The sequence below is a fragment of the Solenopsis invicta genome, chromosome 5 (genome assembly GCF_016802725.1).
Source record: "Solenopsis invicta isolate M01_SB chromosome 5, UNIL_Sinv_3.0, whole genome shotgun sequence".
NCBI lineage: Eukaryota > Metazoa > Arthropoda > Insecta > Hymenoptera > Formicidae > Solenopsis > Solenopsis invicta.
Genome location: NC_052668.1, coordinates 14,583,216 through 14,601,286, shown reverse-complemented (window position 1 = coordinate 14,601,286; position 18,071 = coordinate 14,583,216). Strand labels below are relative to the sequence as shown.

The following is an 18,071-nucleotide window of genomic DNA, read 5'->3' as shown; positions in this document are numbered from 1 at the left end:
ATACATACACATGTATACACGAAAAAAATACGTGGCACAAACTATTACACGCGAAATATACGTGTTCTGTGATCGCATATATCTATATATATGTATACACATACACATAAAAAAGCGAATATATATATATATGTATATATATATAGATACATATATACGCATATTTACGATTAACTCGGCGAAAGAAAGGGAGGGAGAGCGAGAGGGAGAGAGTGTTGCGCGTGCCGAGTGCGTATGAAAGTGCGTACGTAACTGGAAGTTTGATGATTCTACCTGTAGCGTTTGTAATTAGGATGTTTCTTTATTATGTAACTGTACACATGTGCGTGCGTAGGCGTGGCCGTGTCTCAGATAATCAATTAATTTGTATGCGCGCGTTCAAGGACGTGATAATCAGTACTTTGGAATGTGAAATTGTGAACTCCGTGAACGAACCTCTGATCTCGACTTAATGAACGATCGATTGTAAGTGGTGCACAGTGAGCAAAAAGATCCGCTCCAAAACATTGAAATTGGTGCAATTTTGGTAAATTATGATATTTTGAGTATTGGTAAAAAATAACAAATTTTTATTTATTATATACGTAAATATGAAGCATGTTCAATATTTATTTTATATATATATATATATATATATATATTGAAAATGTTTTATATATAAAATAGATTTAAAATATAAAATAATATATGTTTTTAATATACAAACTATATACATACACATGCATAATTTTTTTTATTTAATATGTAATATAAATTCTCTTTTTAAGTATCAAAATTTTAATGCAATTTTATAAACGTGCTACATAAGATGTTATAAAAATTTTTGTAACTTACTCCTACATTTTAATCAATCGCAGCGATATCTACATTTACCGGGATTACACCGATTTCAATCCTTGGCCGTACTCATCTAGTCTACTGGTAAGCGAATAACGTTTCTCACTCCGGTGGCGAATTTGTTCCAATGAAGCGAAATTGCGTTCCAAAGTACGGATTCCGCGCATTAGCGTAAACGCACATACGCACGTAAGAGCACGCGTGATTCGTTCAAATGATGCGGAACCAAAATGAATAATAACAGCGAGACCTTTCGACCAACAGAGCGACGCGTTCCCTTTTTTTCTTAGGCGACGTTTCCACATATCACACCAAGAATTTAAAATAGCAAAGAAGAAACGTTCGCGTCGCTTACAGTTCATCTCGCCGAAATGGAACAGTCGAATCGACAGAACCAATAACTTTTTGGCGATCGAACTTTTTCTCTCTTCGCTTTATGTAAACGTATCTTGCCGTTGTTTGCGAGTGGCAACAGACAAAAAAAATGATGCGATTTTGCGATCCAGTGCGACAAACACTCGCAATTCGTCATGCTAATGACAGTATTTTCAGTTTTTTTCTCTCTCTCTCTTTCTTTTTTTTTAACTATTTGATTTTAAGCTTTATTTCGAAAACTCTCTTTAGCTTCCTCTTTCATTTCCATTTATCTATCTATTTATCTATTTATCTTTTTTCTGTTCTCTCACTGATTTATACGAGCTTGTTCGCAACTGATAAACCTAGAGAACTCTGGATAGTATCTCTTATTTTTTCGTAAGGACGCATACGCCGCTGTTGAATCGTTAGAGATCAATATTGATTATTGGATTATTTTGTGGTTTATCGTTTTTTTTTATTAGATTCGTGATGCGAGAGTCTGCATCGAAACTAGATATATGAAACAAATATTATTATGATCATTTGAATTTTATTTAAATGTTATTTAAATCTAAATTATCTAATGTGTTAACATAAGATCAGAAAAAATGCTACTCTTTACATATGTTTGAAATGTTTTATTCACGGACGTTTTATTATATTTGATCACCTCATATAGCCGAGTATTGGTACTGCGTAAAATCAAATTTTCTTCGCGCCATTAGATTGTAAGTATTACGATTTTCGGCATTCACAATGATTTTACGCGATTTCGCGTTAAGCGAACACTGATGTAGATTTCGACGCGCGTGTATTTCCGGCGCGTTTTACAATGCCGCCAATGAGTGAATGTTCGTTAATTATCGCAATATCTCATTTATGCGTTTTAGGGTAGTTATATCACGATGCTTAAGAATGTGAGCACGAAGATCGTACCGGTTTACCGAGAGCTATGTTAATTTTTCGGATTTTATATGAATAATAACAATGTTTTTAATACATTCAGTTACGTAAAAAGAAATTAAATTTTACTTAAGATCTATTCACTTAACATGATCCGAAGAGAACTACGTGTTAGGAAATCGTAGTTCTATCTCCTTTCTGGTTTTTTCTTATTTTCTTTTCCTTTTTCCTTTTTTCTTTTTTTTAAAATTTCTGTTTCGCAGCTTTTTCATTTATTTCTTGTTTGCATTATTTATTTAACGCTATCCATTATATATTTTATCTTTCTTAATGCTGATCTTGTTTTATCTTCATTTATCTCTACGCTCTCGTAAATTTTCGTCATCATTCGCACTGTTTATTTTATGATCAGCGAAAAAGAGTCATGATATGTAAATTGGTTGATGTAGGAGAGAGCGGTAACGAATTGCAGCATGTTCGCGATAATCGTATACGTAGATTGATCTCATAATGTAATAATCGCGAGAGAGAGAGAAAGAGAGTGAGAAGGGGAAGCAAAAAGAGAAAGGAGGAATAGCGCGAGGCTTGTAGAGAAAAAGAGAATCGTCGTTGTAACGAGATGGACGTTGTAAGGAGTAAAGACGACGTCCTACTCCATATCTTTTTTCTTTGTTCTTTTCTCTTGAAAATTGAAAAACGCGAGAGATTCTCGTCGCGAATGCCGTTGCGGCGAGTGACACATTTGAGCGGATTATAATTTTGCGATAATTCTAAGAGGCACGATAGAGAAAGAGAGAGAATGGGGAGAAACGGGTAGAGTGAAGGATGTGCGAAAAAAATTGAGATTTTTTTTATGTAGCGACTATTAAGTAAGTGAAAACAGAGTGCGATCAGACATCGAGTTAAAAATGGGACACCGAGATTTCTGATTTTCACGTAGCAAAACATAATCGCCACAGACGTCCTCAAAGATGCTTTTACCAAGACATCTTTATGATTTAAACATTCTAAATATCCAAAAGAATGATTACTCATTTAGTTTACTTCGTTTGGATTTCGTGCTCCGTGTCTGATCGTACTTTACTTTTCGTTTTGACTTTTATTCATTGCTGTTTCTCTCTTGAACACGCGTGGCAAGGCGAGTCGGAATTTTGAGTCGAGTTGATGCCTCGGTAAGGTGTATAGTGAGAAACCTGGAGGTGGACGAGCGCGGGGAAAGAGAACAATTGATGAAAGGCGAGCAAGGTGATATGCGAGCGATGATGTGAAGCGTGTTGAAAAAGATAAAAGCATATATGTGTGTGTATGTATATATATGTATATATATATGTGTGTGTGTGTGTGTGTGTGTGTGTGTGTGTGTGTGTGTGTGTGTGTGTGTGTGCGTGTGTGTGTGTGTGTGTGTGTTGACTCTAAACTCGTCGTCCAATTGTTTTGAATGAGCTGAAGCTCCCAAAGAGAGAAAGGGCGAAAGAAAGAGAGAGATAGTGAGAAAGAGAGGGAGAGAAAGAGATAGAGCGAGAGAAGTGCACAGCCGAGAGAGAACGGTCCACCTCCGAAAGTCACAAAAAAGCATATTAAAATAGTACATGCCACCGTATCGAGAATGATTGTGTGATAATTACAAGTGATTTGACTAGACCCCCTCCCCCCTTTTGGATGATTAAGCGGATTACTATCACTGAAAGTGTTTCTTCGAGTGCACATCAACACTTTGGTGACCGGATCTAGAGCGCTGAAAAAACAGAAAACGTCTTTTCTCATTTCACTTTCTAGATTCAGATCCCGAGCTATCGAGACGCGATTGAAGAAACACTCTTTGCAATAGTAATTCATCGGTGTCACCGTCGAGGAAGAGATTTCGGGAGAGAGTTGGGTCAGAAGGAATTCCTTGTCGCGAGCTCGCCGTAACATCTCGGTCATGTTGATTCGATTAAGCATCGCGGTCGTAGCCTAATCTTATCATTCATCGACTCGCGAGCTCGTGATCTCTTTCGAGAGATTCAGGAAATTCTCGCTGTTTTGTGTGTTCTCCGGTTAGGCGGATTATCCATTCCGTCATATGCGAATGCGTAAGACTCGAGCGATCGCCGCTGTACGCGCGGTTTGGGGGAAGGGGTCGTATATGATGTGATTTCTTTTATATCATAACGAATAATGAACACTAAGAAATATTATAGTTTGATATAAGTGAGATATGTTATTTGTCATTTATTTTATCCCTTAATAAATGATGTTATATAAAAAAAATCAATAGGGGCGTTTCTGTATTCTTCACCTCTTCATCCTGTAGGATTAAATATATCTAATTGCAACGAGTGAAACCGCCGCTGAAACGCGCTATTCTTTGGTAATATCAGAAGATAATTTCGGCTAGTTGACTGATTTTAATTTAGTTCAATCATCTCTATTAAGCTATCTCCCCCACCAACGCAAAATTAATTTTAAAATATTTTAAAATCAAGTGCTCATTAGATGCTAATTTAGTGTTAAAGTCCGAAATTAGATGCTTGAATTGTTTGGCAGAATATTTAAAAAAATTGGGTGGGACTGAGAGGCTTAACATTAATCTAGGCCTCTTCTCCCAACATAAAAATAAATGTTTACTATGTAAATAAATAAACAAATACAGTAGAGTGCATACAATAAGTGCAAATACATTAAGTGCTAATTAGGTGCTCTTCAAGAAATAATGAAAATAAATAAAAAATATATATTACAGAATTTAGAAGTCAGACGTTCACAGGACAAAAGTCATGTTAAAAGATTGAATGCTCGGATAAGTTTGGTACTAAAAAATTCAGTTCTGTCTTTCCATTCATTTTTTTTTTTTTATCGCCGACATGAAATAAGATAAGCGTCGTGATATTTCAAAATGTAAAAAAATTTTATAACTCACCGGACCGATGCGCAACAGCGGAGTTGAAACACAGCTACATTAATCTGTAAAATGCATAAATCCAAATTATAATAGCGTCCAAAAAAATAAACATGACATTTACCTTATTTCTGAAAGTAACGCAGTGAGAAAAAAAATTCTTAACCTGACTAAATTTTTGAAATTGAATAAATTTCTTTAATTTAAGTATTTACTATATGTTAAGTATTTAAATTTCTTCAACAATTTCAAGCATTTAGATATTTAACTTAAATACATAAATGTTTGAAACAAAAAAATTTTAATCAATTTGGAAAATTTAGTCTAGTTGACAATTTTTTTCTAACCATAAGTAACGGGTAATACAAATAATGTGAACTCACCCAGGGTTGTTCCGCCGTTGCCTGATGCTCCTCCCGAGCCTCCGCCTCCTCTCAGATCTGGCACAATTAACACTCGCGAGAGATCAATTACGATCGCGCACTAATTATCACAGCAACGCGCGACCCTTTGTCGAACTCCCGGCAAAGCAACATCAACGTAACAAGAGGAACATACCCGAGGATATGATCCGTCGGAACATTTACTATCGCACACGAAAATTCGGACTAATTGCGCGTACAAAGAAATTCCGACATCGATGATAACACGCGAGCTGGTGCGCGATGCTTTGGCTGGACGGAACTCGCGCTTATTCGTAGGATTATCTTAATTTGTACGCCATCCCCAAGAACAAGAACGCGCGCGTACGAACGGCACGAACGCCATGAACGTTGCGACGGACGGAGCTTGCAGCGAGAGAGGCCGTCGCTAACTTCATGCCACACGCCATCCCGCAAGAGAGCGAAAGAAAGAGAGAGAAAGAGGACAACAACGCGCGCGGAGTCATCTGCGGGACGATGACTATTTCGTACGAATATTCACGACACGCGAAAACGTTGATATACTAGTACATTCAAGGAGAACCGAGCGCGAAATGTCCATTGCGAAGCGACGGCAAACACGGCGTCATCGCGATCACCTTCACTCGCGTCTGCTGGCCGGCGTACGGCGAAGTCAACAGTCAACACACACGTCTCGGGACGATCGTCACCTCGCCTATATCACTGCGCATAAACATTCGACTCGTACATACGTACCGAGATACTCGTGGCGGGATCGGAGCACGGTTCGCGCCCGCCAAAATGCGTTGTGTAGCGGCCGCCGCCGACCAATCGCCTGCTGCCTGTCGATAGCTGGCCCGTCGCTCGTCGTTCGTCACCCGTCTGCCGCCGAAATGCGCATATCGCGGCGACTCCTCGTCGCACGATTGTCACACGTGTGTCGGCATCGAGATCGAGCTTCTTGCGGATCTACTGCGTTGAAACAAGACACGAAATCGATCCGCGATCCACCGCAACCACCCATGATGCTCCACTACTAACGCCTAGCGCCACGCCGCGCCGCGGTCTACTAGTGAAGCATCGAGGGTGGCGGCGGGCGGATGTGCGGTGGATCGCGGATCGATTTCGTGTCTCGTTTCATCGCGGTAGCTAGATTCACAGGAACTTCGATTCTCGATTCCGACAATCGTGCGACGAGGAGTCGTCTCGATATGCGTATTTCGGCGAGCGACGGGCCGCAGTCGATGGATCAGTGGTCGAAGGGCCGGTGATGGCGTAGTAGCTATATACGTAACGCATTTTGGCGGGCGCGGACCGTGCAAGCTCCGATCTCGTCGCGTGTATCTCGGTACGTATGTACGAGTCGAATGTTTATGCGCAGTGATATAGGTGAGGTGACGATCGTCCCGAGACGTGTGTGTTGACTCCGCCGTACGCTGGCCAGCAGACGCGAGTGAAGGTGATCGCGATGACGCCGTGTTTGCTGTCGCTTCGCAATGGACATTTCACGTTCGATTCTCCTTGAATGTACTAGTATATGAACGTTTTCGCGTGTCGTGAATATTCGTATGAAATAGTCATCGCCCCGCAGATGACTCCGCGCGCGTTGTTGTCCTCTCTCTCTTTCTCTCTCTCTCTCTCTCTCTCTCTCTCTCTCTCTCTTCTTTCTCTCTTGCGGGATGGCGTGTGGCATGAAGTTAGCGACGGCAAGCCTCTCTCGCCGCAAACTCCGTCCGTTGCAACGTTCGTGGCGTTCGTACGCGCGCGTTCTTGTTCTTGGGGATGGCGTACAAATTAAGATAATCCTGCGAATAATCGAGAGTTCCGTCCAGCGAATGCATCGCGCATCAGCTCGCGTGTTATCATCGAAATTTCTTTGTACGCGCAATTAGTCCGAATTTTCGTGTGCGATAGTAAATGTTCCGACGGATCATATCCTCGGGTATGTTTCTTTCGTTAGGTTAATGTTGCTTTGCCGGGAATTCGACAAAGGGTCGCGCGTTGCTGTGTTAATTAGTACGCGATCGTAATTGATCTCTCGCGAGTGTTAATTGTGCCAGATCTGAGAGGAGGCGGAGGCTCGGGAGGAGCATCAGGCAACGGCGGAACAACCCTGGGTGAGTTCACATTATTTGTATTACCCGTTACTTATGGTTAGAAAAAAATTGTCAACTAGACTAAATTTTCCAAATTGAATAAAATTTTTTTGTTTCAAACATTTATGTATTTAAGTGAAATATATAAATGCTGGAAATTGCTGAAGAAATTTAAGTGCATAACTACTTAAATTGAAGAAATTTATTCCATTTAAAAAATTTAGTCAGGTTAAGAATTTTTTTCTCACTGCGTTACTTTCAGAATTAAGATAAATATCACGTCCATTATTTTGGACGCTGTTATAATTTGGATTTATGCATTTTACAGATGATTGTAGCTGTGTTACAACTCCGCCGCTGCGCATCGGTCCGGTGAGTTATGAAATTTCTTTACATTTTGAAACATCACGACGCTTATCTTATTCTGTGAAAACGCGTCGAATGTGTACATTTTTCTTAAAATTTAAGGCTCTTATTCTATATAATTACCGCGGTTACATTTTGAAAAGGATAAGAAGAAGATAATGATCGCGTCCTCTCATCGTACATTTATTCGCCGTCTATCAGCATATACAGCACACGTTACATGACACCAAACGTCTAAGTTGTACTCGATTAGCGCTAACTGATTACTCACTCTCAGCCACATTTGCATAAAATAGTCCCCTTACGAATCTCACTGCTGTTTTTTTTTGTTTTGCGGCGATATTTACAGAATACTTTGCGTGTACAATTACACTTCAGGCAGCTTCTTGTAAAAAGAGAACGCATTTTACAAAGCGTGTCAAAACATTGTTCTGTGTATGGATCGAACGTTACGTTACGTTATTTCGCACGAGAGTAGCGTGAACGTACACGAAGAAATATCGTTAGTGATATCGGTGATCGCCGTCGTAGATATATTAGATTGTTCGATTCTACGGGCGCAGGACGGAAGGATCGTTTATCGTCTGTCATTAGGTTCAACATACTACTCTCGATCGAACTGATGTCCGTTAAATTAGAATTAGGACGTGAGGGTGCCTAGATTTCTATCTCGCGATGATCGCTTCGCGACATTTGAAGACTTGGATATGAAAGAAACTCCGTGAGCTGAAAAAAAAAGATCTCGGGAGAAGCTATTTCACCAGATAAGTTTTACTTGCTTTGGAAAAAAAAAAAACAGAGAAAAGAAGTATGGAAAAGTATTTCTCTTCATTTTGTACATTATAAATTACACTTATATGCTCGTGTAAAGATCTCGATATACACTAATTTTTCTATAAAAACACAACTTTGTTTAAGGATAAAAAATTCACGGTCCATTTACGTAAAGTATTCAGTTATTACGTTAAAACATTGCTGTGAAATAGCATTAACTTTTCTAAGTACTTAACTCGTCGATCTTGATAACGTCAATCTCGATCGCATCGCATCGAAGAAAAATTTCCTTGCGCGAGGCCAAGAATTAATATGCATGCGAGCTGATCGTAACTTTTTAATTTAAAATTTTTCCTCGGTATCCCGATAGTTATTAAATCACGTTGCCTCAATGTATTTGAATACTTTTTAAAGTGGCGAATAAAGCGGCTTTGCCTCTCAGGACAATTACACTGTGTCCTGCGAATTGATTAATCGTAAAAAACTCGCGGCTACGAGAAAAACCACTTTAGAACGACGTTATACCATTTTATCAATTAAGTTCAATACATGTAGTGTCGATCTCTCGACGGATTTATCAAATGTGCGGAAAAGCGGCGCACGCGTTGCTTTACAAATACGTTTAAGCTCTTTCTTCGTAATCGCGAAATCGACGACGAATATTTTTGTTTTGTTTTGTTAATATTGTGCAAACACATGGCTACTGGGCGAATTTCGTCACTGCCGACGGAAATTTATCTATCAACAAATCGATCGTAATTGCTTTTCGCGAGACGCTTTGTACTTGTTCCTGGTTACGATTATAATGATCTGATTTTGCTAATAACGCCTCTCTAATTGCCGTCATAGTCGTGCGGCGGTGCGTGATGATGCATGTGAATGTGTGGAGGCAGTTCGACTACGGGTACAGCCAGGTTGCTTCTCTGTAACACAGTAACATAGTTACGAGACTATGTGTAACATTGCGGCAGTCGTATAGATAACACGCTAGTGTGAAATTTATGGCGATCGGAATATTAAGATATCAGTCAGATTTGTTGTACGTAAATTTTATTGATCTCGAATTTTAAATGACCACTTTTATTTATCGAAGTCACTTTATTTCATTATTTCGATATAATTAAAATTTTTAGCATATTTAATCTCCACTAACTGTCTAACGGCGATTTGCGGAATTTTTACGATTACTTCGGTAGCTAATTGAATAAATTGCTTAAAACGCTATAGCTAAGATTCAATTGGATTCCGTCGATCCTTTAATCTCTTCAGTAAAAACCCTTCTATCTTGCACCACCGAATTATTCGCAAGGAGAAATGAAGAGATAATAAATTTCGTGCCCGTCCTGACGGGAAATAAATCCGCTTGCCGGATACACGTTAATTAAAGAACATTTGAATGCAATTATGAGTTTAATGAACGTGGACGCATAAAAAGTTCGGTGAATATAAAATCTAAGTGAATAACGATATAGCAGAGGGTAAGACTTCTCTCCTGAATGAAATAATAATATATAAAGTTGATTTCGAGTAAAAATTAGAAAGAAACATAGAAACATTCGATGAAGAAATGATCAAAGAACTTCACCGACGCGCAGAATTTATATACACCTAGAGAAAAAGTTTGAATCAAAGAAATTTGTGCATTAGTATGCAGAAAAGTTTCTTTGATTTGAAGAAATTTTTTAGTTGTTTTTTTTATTAGAATTAAAGAACTAATCCGATTATACAACGAAAAGTTTTTTTTAATGAAAAACAGTTTTTTAAATCAGAACAACTAAATTATTTTTTACATTTTTGTCAACATTTTTTTTAAATTAAAACGGTTGTTTAAAAATAATTGTAACAAATAATTTATTTACTTAAAAAAAACTTTAAATAATTTTTTTTTAACTAATAAATTTTTATTTTTTTTTTAAACATTTTTACTTTAACTTAAAAAAAACCAAATTAAAGAAACGACTTCATTAATTTAAACGTAACTTTTTTCTGGGTGTAGTCTGATTTTATATCTGAGATTACTTTAAGTTTGATCTTGGTTAATTTTTTAATTAAGATTTAGTCCAGCTAATAAAATATAAAACAGTTTGAGAACGCTCTTAAGACAATTTTAGATATAAGATCTTAAATATAATAATGAAAATTTTGGGCTTTTATTTATAATCTTTTTAAATCTCATTAAAAAAAATATCAAGTATGGTAAGTCTTTAGGTTGTAAATTTTTAAATTGTAAATTTTCGTAATAGATAAAATTGCAGAGCAATTTTCGAATAAACAGAACATTATGTTTCCTTATATACTTTGTACAGGAGCAATCTAGATAAATTTTTATTTACAAAAGATACGTATTTTACAAGATATTGATTAGAAAAATGGACAGCTTTATTTTATTCGCGTTAATATATCGTGAAAAATAAACATCGGCTTATAGATTGATGATAGCGCGATAATTAACGAGTGACGAGGCAGTCGTTACCTGGGATCTCATCCCGTTTACGGGGGTGGCAGTGGGATTGTCCGGTGGGTAGCCGATCACGTGCGTAGAACATTTGTCACAAGTACGTCGCCGTCGAGACGACGCGCGGCAGCGTAAAGCACGGCAGAGCTCGCGTGCCATCTCCGAGCAAAGCGATTCTTGTTGACTCGGTTGCTGCTGATGCTGCTGCTGGCACTGTTGTTGCTGCTGCTGTTGAACAGCTTGAGAAATTCCCTGAAGGGAGCCGGAGGTGGGCGTTGGCGGGACCGGAGGCCTTTGCTATATCAGCAGCCCACAACGACAAATTATTCCCACGTTAATCGACTCGATTATTTAAGATAAATTTCAGAAAATTTATATTAAAATATTATGATGAGGAAAATGTTCTAAGATTAACGAGAAGTGAATAGTAGCATAGTTCCGTGAATATTCTTTGAACTATTGAAGAGATATGAAAAGATAAATAATGACATAAAATTAATAATTAGAATTATTTAAATAAAATTATAAGTAAAAATTTAGAATCAATTTTTGCTGCAGCAAGCATATTTGAAAAGGTCAATATCCTTCAAAAATTAAAAATTTACAATTTTATTAAAATAAAGTTTTTATTTTTTATTAATTATGTCAATTATTATGTCCATTTTTTTTATCAATAATTATTTACCTTCGTTTTTATATCTCTTGAATAATCTTGTATTAAAATATACGAGAAAATTATTATTTTTACGACACACTTGTACATATTATTTAAATGTAAAGCTTCAGAGAGCGCGGGTTTATGTTGAAGCAGATAAATTCATACAAAAGAAATTTACTCGAAACGGACCTTCTTTTGCAACTGTGTTTGGGATGTTTGCCGAGCGGCATGCTTCAATGGACGATGAGCTCATGCTGATACGACGAAATCCATGATGCAGCGATGAAACAAAATTTAGAAATGTCATGCAATGCTTATGCATACGGTCTCACATGCATTTCACCTTCAAAGATTTAATAAATTAATATAATTCATTAATTTATAAAAATTTTAATAATTAACAAACGTAAAGCGACGAAAATTTTAAGAAAAGGCTTAAGAATTAAAAGTGGACGGTCGCCTTTGTTGGGAATTTAGATATCAGTGAACAGAGTCGTGCAACGTCAACGTGCTGACGATTTACTGAAATGTTCAACATTGCTTTTTTGGGGTCGATGCACTCACCCGTTCCGCCGGTGCATTCCTTCTGGAATTGTAGCAGAATTCGAAAATCGCTATGAGCACGGCGAATGCCAGGCCACACAATAAAACCACGAAAACTCCTCCTAGATACAGAAATAGAACACGTCGATTTTGGGTTGCATAAAACATCAATAAATAATTTTGTAAGAACGATTGGAAACATCAATGTTGGAATAATTTGGAAAGAAACGTTATAGAAATTTAGCTGAATATAGATCTGGAAATAATTTTATTGGGCTATCAAATTAATGTAGGACAAATTAATTGCTAAAATGTCAATTTTTGTAATTATTTCAATGGTTCGACAAAATTATTTTCAAATTTGTATCTTACTAAATTTTTAAATAGCAAAATCGGTCTTTCTGTGTAAAAAAAATAAATGGTTTTTTTACATATATAAATTAAGAAAATATATTTACAAATATTCAAAGTATACAAATTGCATGCACATATAATTGGAATAAATTTATCATAGAATCTTACTAAATGATGCATATTTAAATTTACATCAGGGACATTGTTTTAATTATTTTCACATTAAGATTTGTTTTAAGAGTTTTTGTCCATCAAAGATTTAGTAGTCATTTTTATAAGAATAATAACCCAATGAAGATAATGAGAAATGTTTGTAACTGCCAAAGGGAATCTCCGTGTTATGACTTTTTACTTTATTGCACGCACATATAATGGAATAAATTTATCATAAAATCTTACTAAACGATGCATATTTTAATTTACATCAGGGACATTGTTTCAATTATTTTTACATTAAGATTTGTATTAAGAGTTTTTGTCCATCAAAGATTTAGCAGTCATTTTTATAAGAATAATAACCCAATAAAGATAATGAGAAATGTTTGTAACTGCGAAAGGAAATTTCCGTGTTATGACTTTACCGAAGAAACTCATGGTGCGTATAATTCAGAGTTTACGCGCTATTCTCTGAGAAAGACGCTCACCTATGTTGTCGACGCCTAGAGAGTTGGCTTTATTCTCCTTTCCCTTTTCCGTCTTCATGCAAGTATCTCCGGGACTTTTCCACCATTTGTCATATAAGATCTGAATTTCGCCTTTCTCTTGCAATTCTAAAATTGCTAGAGATATCTTATCTCGCCAGGGCGAGCCTGTGAAATTTTTCGGGAATCTTATTAAGTAGATAGCAAGCAATTTACGCGACTTCTTTAAATTATAAGTGAGAATTATGCTTTTAATTCGCATGATATTTTATCAAGCAATTATATTCTTGTTTTGTTGAAAATAGTATAAACAGTTTAACAATGTTTATTGACAAATTATCGAATTAAAATCGAAGTAGATATTTGTGAATGAACGATAAAATTTAAATTTGACATTTTAATTTTATAAATAAGCGAATAAATTCTCGAATTATGGATTTAACAGTTACACACTGTTTATTAAAAAAAAAAATCGGTCCTTGTTAAATAATTGAATATTGCTCGCCAAACTATTACAAATTTGTTTGTGAAAAAAAACTATATATAAGACTTGAAAATAAAAATAGACATTGATTAGCGTAATAGTATACCCATGGGCGTAGCGATTCCATATCCCTTGGTGTCCAACAGACCACCAATTTGCGTGAGATTGCAGTCCCTTTGGACAATGTAATCCAGCATAGTCGACTCCATTAGAAAGGCATAATCGCCTTGAAGAACTCGTTGGATACCCTCTTCGTATGTTGAAACGAATACAGACGGCTTCTTATTCTCCATGAACCTCCACATCTTTTTGTACGTCTCGATCATCGAGTCCTTGAATCAAAATTTAAGAAGCGTAGAAAATCAGATTTTGTCAATGGTTATCATAATTCATTATTATGATAACCATTGTTTAATAATATCCTGCATTATAAATTTTGCATATTGATAAACTTTGCTTGATAATTAACTGCTAACGTGAAAGTTTTTGCGAAAGACGCATTGTAATTAAAATTTTGTCCCCGCGTGAGCGGAAGCGATTATCATAATAATTGCCAAGTAATTACTTTCGTATCGCCGGCGTATCGCGCGCAATCGTTACCTGGCTGTTAATAGGCCATAAATTGGATATGACCTCGCGTGGATGTTAATATAATATAAAGGCTGGATTTTTATAAGTTGAACAAGCTACAGATCTCGCGCTGTTAAAAATTATTTGCAATATTTTTATTAAATGACAGTGTGGAAAGGAACATATTTATTATATAAATAGCTTAAAATTAAATTTAAATTTACAGATTGTACAAAATATTATTAGAGATATTAGAACAGAGATAGAGTATTTTACTTTAATACTATTATTCCTTATCAGCACTTCGAAATAAATAATAAAATATTAATTACCCTGAAGAAAGTCATCGTGCTTCCGCTATCGAGAGTTCCGTACGTGATGTCTGTTTGACTAGCGAGATCTTCAGCATTCTCTATCGGCGTGATCATTCTTTCAACCGTAAGGAAAGCTGCTAGATTCGCTGTGTACGACGAGATGATGATCAGGGTGAAGAACCACCATATGCCACCTACGATACGCGTGCTTGTAGCCTGATAAAGATATTATACCATCACATTGAGATTTATTGGATCGATTTAACAATTAGCTTCATATTTTAATACCGAGTAATGACATTTGCGTATCGTAAAATTGATTTGAATAATAGTGATTTTAATTGATCTCCATATTATAATATTGTGATTCCATCTTGCAGTTTGATAACAGAACTGCTTATAGGCGCTCTTAATAACGCTTTCAAATTGTAGTAACATTAATTCCTCATTACACTGAAAATACTTCAATACTTCTTTTACGCCCTTTAAATATCTTTCAGGCGTTTCAGGGATTAACGTGTTTCATTTTGTTCAATAGAAGATTCTTAGTATTTGAAAACTAATTCAAAAGCTGAAGTCGGCAAATGAAAGGAGATTTCTCAAGTAAGAACGTTCGCTTTCTTTGCCGAGAAAATTGCGGAACATTATCGTAAAGGTGTTTGATAATAAAATATATCGAGTGGATAATCACTTTAAACAGGAACACAATGCGCGCAATTAAAATAGAAATTTAGTTATTAATAATTAATGTTGCGAGATATATACAACGTGTTTGTAATACCATAAAGATTGTTGTAACGCTTCAAGATTATCCGCGTCGTTTCGATTAGCACAAACTCGAACTATGAATATGACATTTATAGCCTATGGCAATCTTTTACGAGCTGTATTATAGATGAAAGCGGTATCGATGAGTTTGTTTATGAAGCTAATTACAATAAAAGATGTTATATTAATATAATATAATGTCCTTATAATTTACATTCATATAGAAAGAAATCAATTTTGTGTGATATATGGGTTTATGTGTCTGTAATATTAAAGCGGAAACTCATCAGTTGTAAACGCAAACCTTGGGGTTTAGATCGCTGCCCTGTTGCATGAGAGTTCCGATGGTGAACCAGAAGCTATTCGATAAGGAAAACTGGTTCTCGACGATTTCCGGACCGGGGTGGCACGGGTGGGGATTATTCCATTCGTAGGGGCTAAATCGAGCCACAACGAACATCGTTACCGACACCAAAATGTACGCCGCCAGAACATAGAGCCAGATCTCGATCGCTAATGGATTCATGAAAGAAAAAAGCCGCGCCTGGTGACTAGTCGGTACCTGCAAAGAATTTGATATCTTATTGATCGATAATCAGCATTTTATCTAAAACTCTTAAAGAAATTTTTCTTAATGTTAAAAAAATTCTTTACGCATTCACGTAAGCAAAAAATACAGTGTTTTGCTTCCGTGCGTCAAAAATTTACTAAACGACTAAATTGGAAATTAAATAACCCCACCATGGTTATATTAAGCAATTAAAATATTATAAAATTTTTCGTCGAAAGTTTTGTGCTCAATTTGTTTTACTATTTACTCGGTATTTGTTTTAATGATCAAATGCACTTTACTCATTATATGCATAATAAAAGGAAAAGGAAATTTATGTGAAATGTGTATTAATATTAAGCTTGATTAATTTTGTGCAATATCGGAACGATATGTAAAATGATGAAGGAATTTTGCACACATAATTTAACAATTCTTAATTAGCTATCTTAATTAATATTAAACGTAATATCGCGAAATCGATTAATTTACTTAATACAATATCCAGAATTTACTTTGCTCATATTATATTATTATCCGATTATTGTCGAGGTTTTTATATTTGTATTATACTCGTAGATTTAATCCGCTCCGGAGATTTCACGCAATATGCTTTCCATCAATTGCTACGGTGCTACTAATGGCAGAAAAAATTTGCAATAATCAAAGAAGTATTGGATGTTGATATATAATATTTACACGTCATCAAGTCGAATTTATCAAATTTATGTAATTGTAAATATTACGAATTTAGAAAAAAGAAAAAGACATGAAAATACGTACGTTGCGAAATAAAATAGATAAAAAGCAGATAGATTCGTAAATTATTGAACCAGTAAATTGTGAGTGCAGGTTTTTATATTAGTTGATAACGATTTCAGCGATATTTTATTCACGACGTATCTTGATAATTACTAAATGCCTGGCGTTGAATTCTTCGTTTCCCACCGATAATCTTTGCGCAAGTGGAATTGGCTGATCTAAAATTTAACGCTCTTGATAGCAGATGTTGATTCCGAGGAAATAAAAAAACAATGTAGTAGAAAGCACCATTAAAGAATTATCGACGAGAGAAAATAACAAGTACCGATATAAGCACTCGTATATGTACATGAAGGATTCATAATGTTAACGGTTAAATTGGTTTATAATATTTCCTATTTGGCAATTTGAATCGACAGATACATATAGCGAGTGTGTGGAGTCTCGATGAATAGGTGGAATGATTAAAGGATACAGCTTTGGCAGTAGAGCTAGCTACCGGCTGCAACATTAATTGCAATTAAACGATCGCCTTACATTAATGAGAAAGCACGCTCGCGCCGGTCAACGTCGATTGGTGCAATCAGTGAAAAGGGATCGCGCGTCTTCCCTCGCTCTTGTATCTGTCGAAGGAAAATCCTACTCAAGCGAAAACGAGTCCACATCTTCAGTCCACATTGAAAGGCAAGCTATCATCAGCGCGGCGAGAGCCTTCGCCGTTTTAATTAATTTATGAGAGGTCCACTTATCGGGTTTTTCACGCTTTACCGTTTTGGTAGAAATCGTGTAACGAATTATTCCGCAGAACATGAGAAATTTGTTCGATCTACTAAATTTGTTCGATTATTTGCAAGCAATTAATTTATCATCTCGTCGTCGTGTATCTATTTTAATTGATATTAATATCAATCTCTCGAAAAGTATCTAGAAACTTCCTAGGGATTCTGTCAAGTGTAATACGTAGTTTATAATTAATCCTCCAGTGAATCGCGATGAAAGATTACCACGTCACTGCCGCTTGAATGCATAATGGTGATTTGCTTAATTATCTTCATTAAGCAGTTGATTTGTGTCACGGGAAACTAAGGTGAACAGTTTCATTCCAAGTTTGAACATTGGCGGTGCGGGAAGATCCTCAAGACAATATAATACAATTGGTATTATATTTACTTCTTTCATCATAATGATTCATATGACGATATAGGGGAGAGTTACTGAATACATACCAGTCGTACATTGTACACCAACATTCTATATTTTTAATTAGTAACATTTAGTAATAAAAATACGAAATAAATGAGAAATGAATACGACAGGAAAAACATTTAACAGATTTTATCTTTTGTTTTGTGTGTGCTAACAACACTTAAAGTACGAG

The 18,071-nt window shown here is 36.1% G+C and overlaps 1 protein-coding gene across 5 annotated transcripts in view; it reads right to left on the bottom strand.

Moving 5' to 3' along the window:
- Nucleotides 1-7,982: 7,982 nt before the first annotated feature.
- The window catches only part of LOC105202335 (glutamate receptor ionotropic, kainate 2), a 139,311-nt gene continuing 129,222 nt past the window's right edge, over nt 7,983-18,071 (bottom strand). For 4 of the 5 annotated variants that reach the window (XM_026132629.2, XM_011170798.3, XM_026132630.2 and 1 more), the window contains 7 exons: nt 15,686-15,943; nt 14,632-14,829; nt 13,836-14,061; nt 13,249-13,413; nt 12,272-12,372; nt 11,068-11,346; nt 7,983-9,517 (listed from right to left, as the gene is read on the bottom strand). In XM_026132629.2, coding sequence (XP_025988414.1) covers nt 9,428-9,517; nt 11,068-11,346; nt 12,272-12,372; nt 13,249-13,413; nt 13,836-14,061; nt 14,632-14,829; nt 15,686-15,943 — 1,317 coding nt within the window. In that variant the 3' untranslated portion in view covers nt 7,983-9,427. Of the gene's footprint in view, nt 9,518-11,067; nt 11,347-11,896; nt 11,962-12,271; nt 12,373-13,248; nt 13,414-13,835; nt 14,062-14,631; nt 14,830-15,685; nt 15,944-18,071 lie in introns of those variants that run through there. The other variant, XM_039449077.1, reaches the window with a different exon arrangement.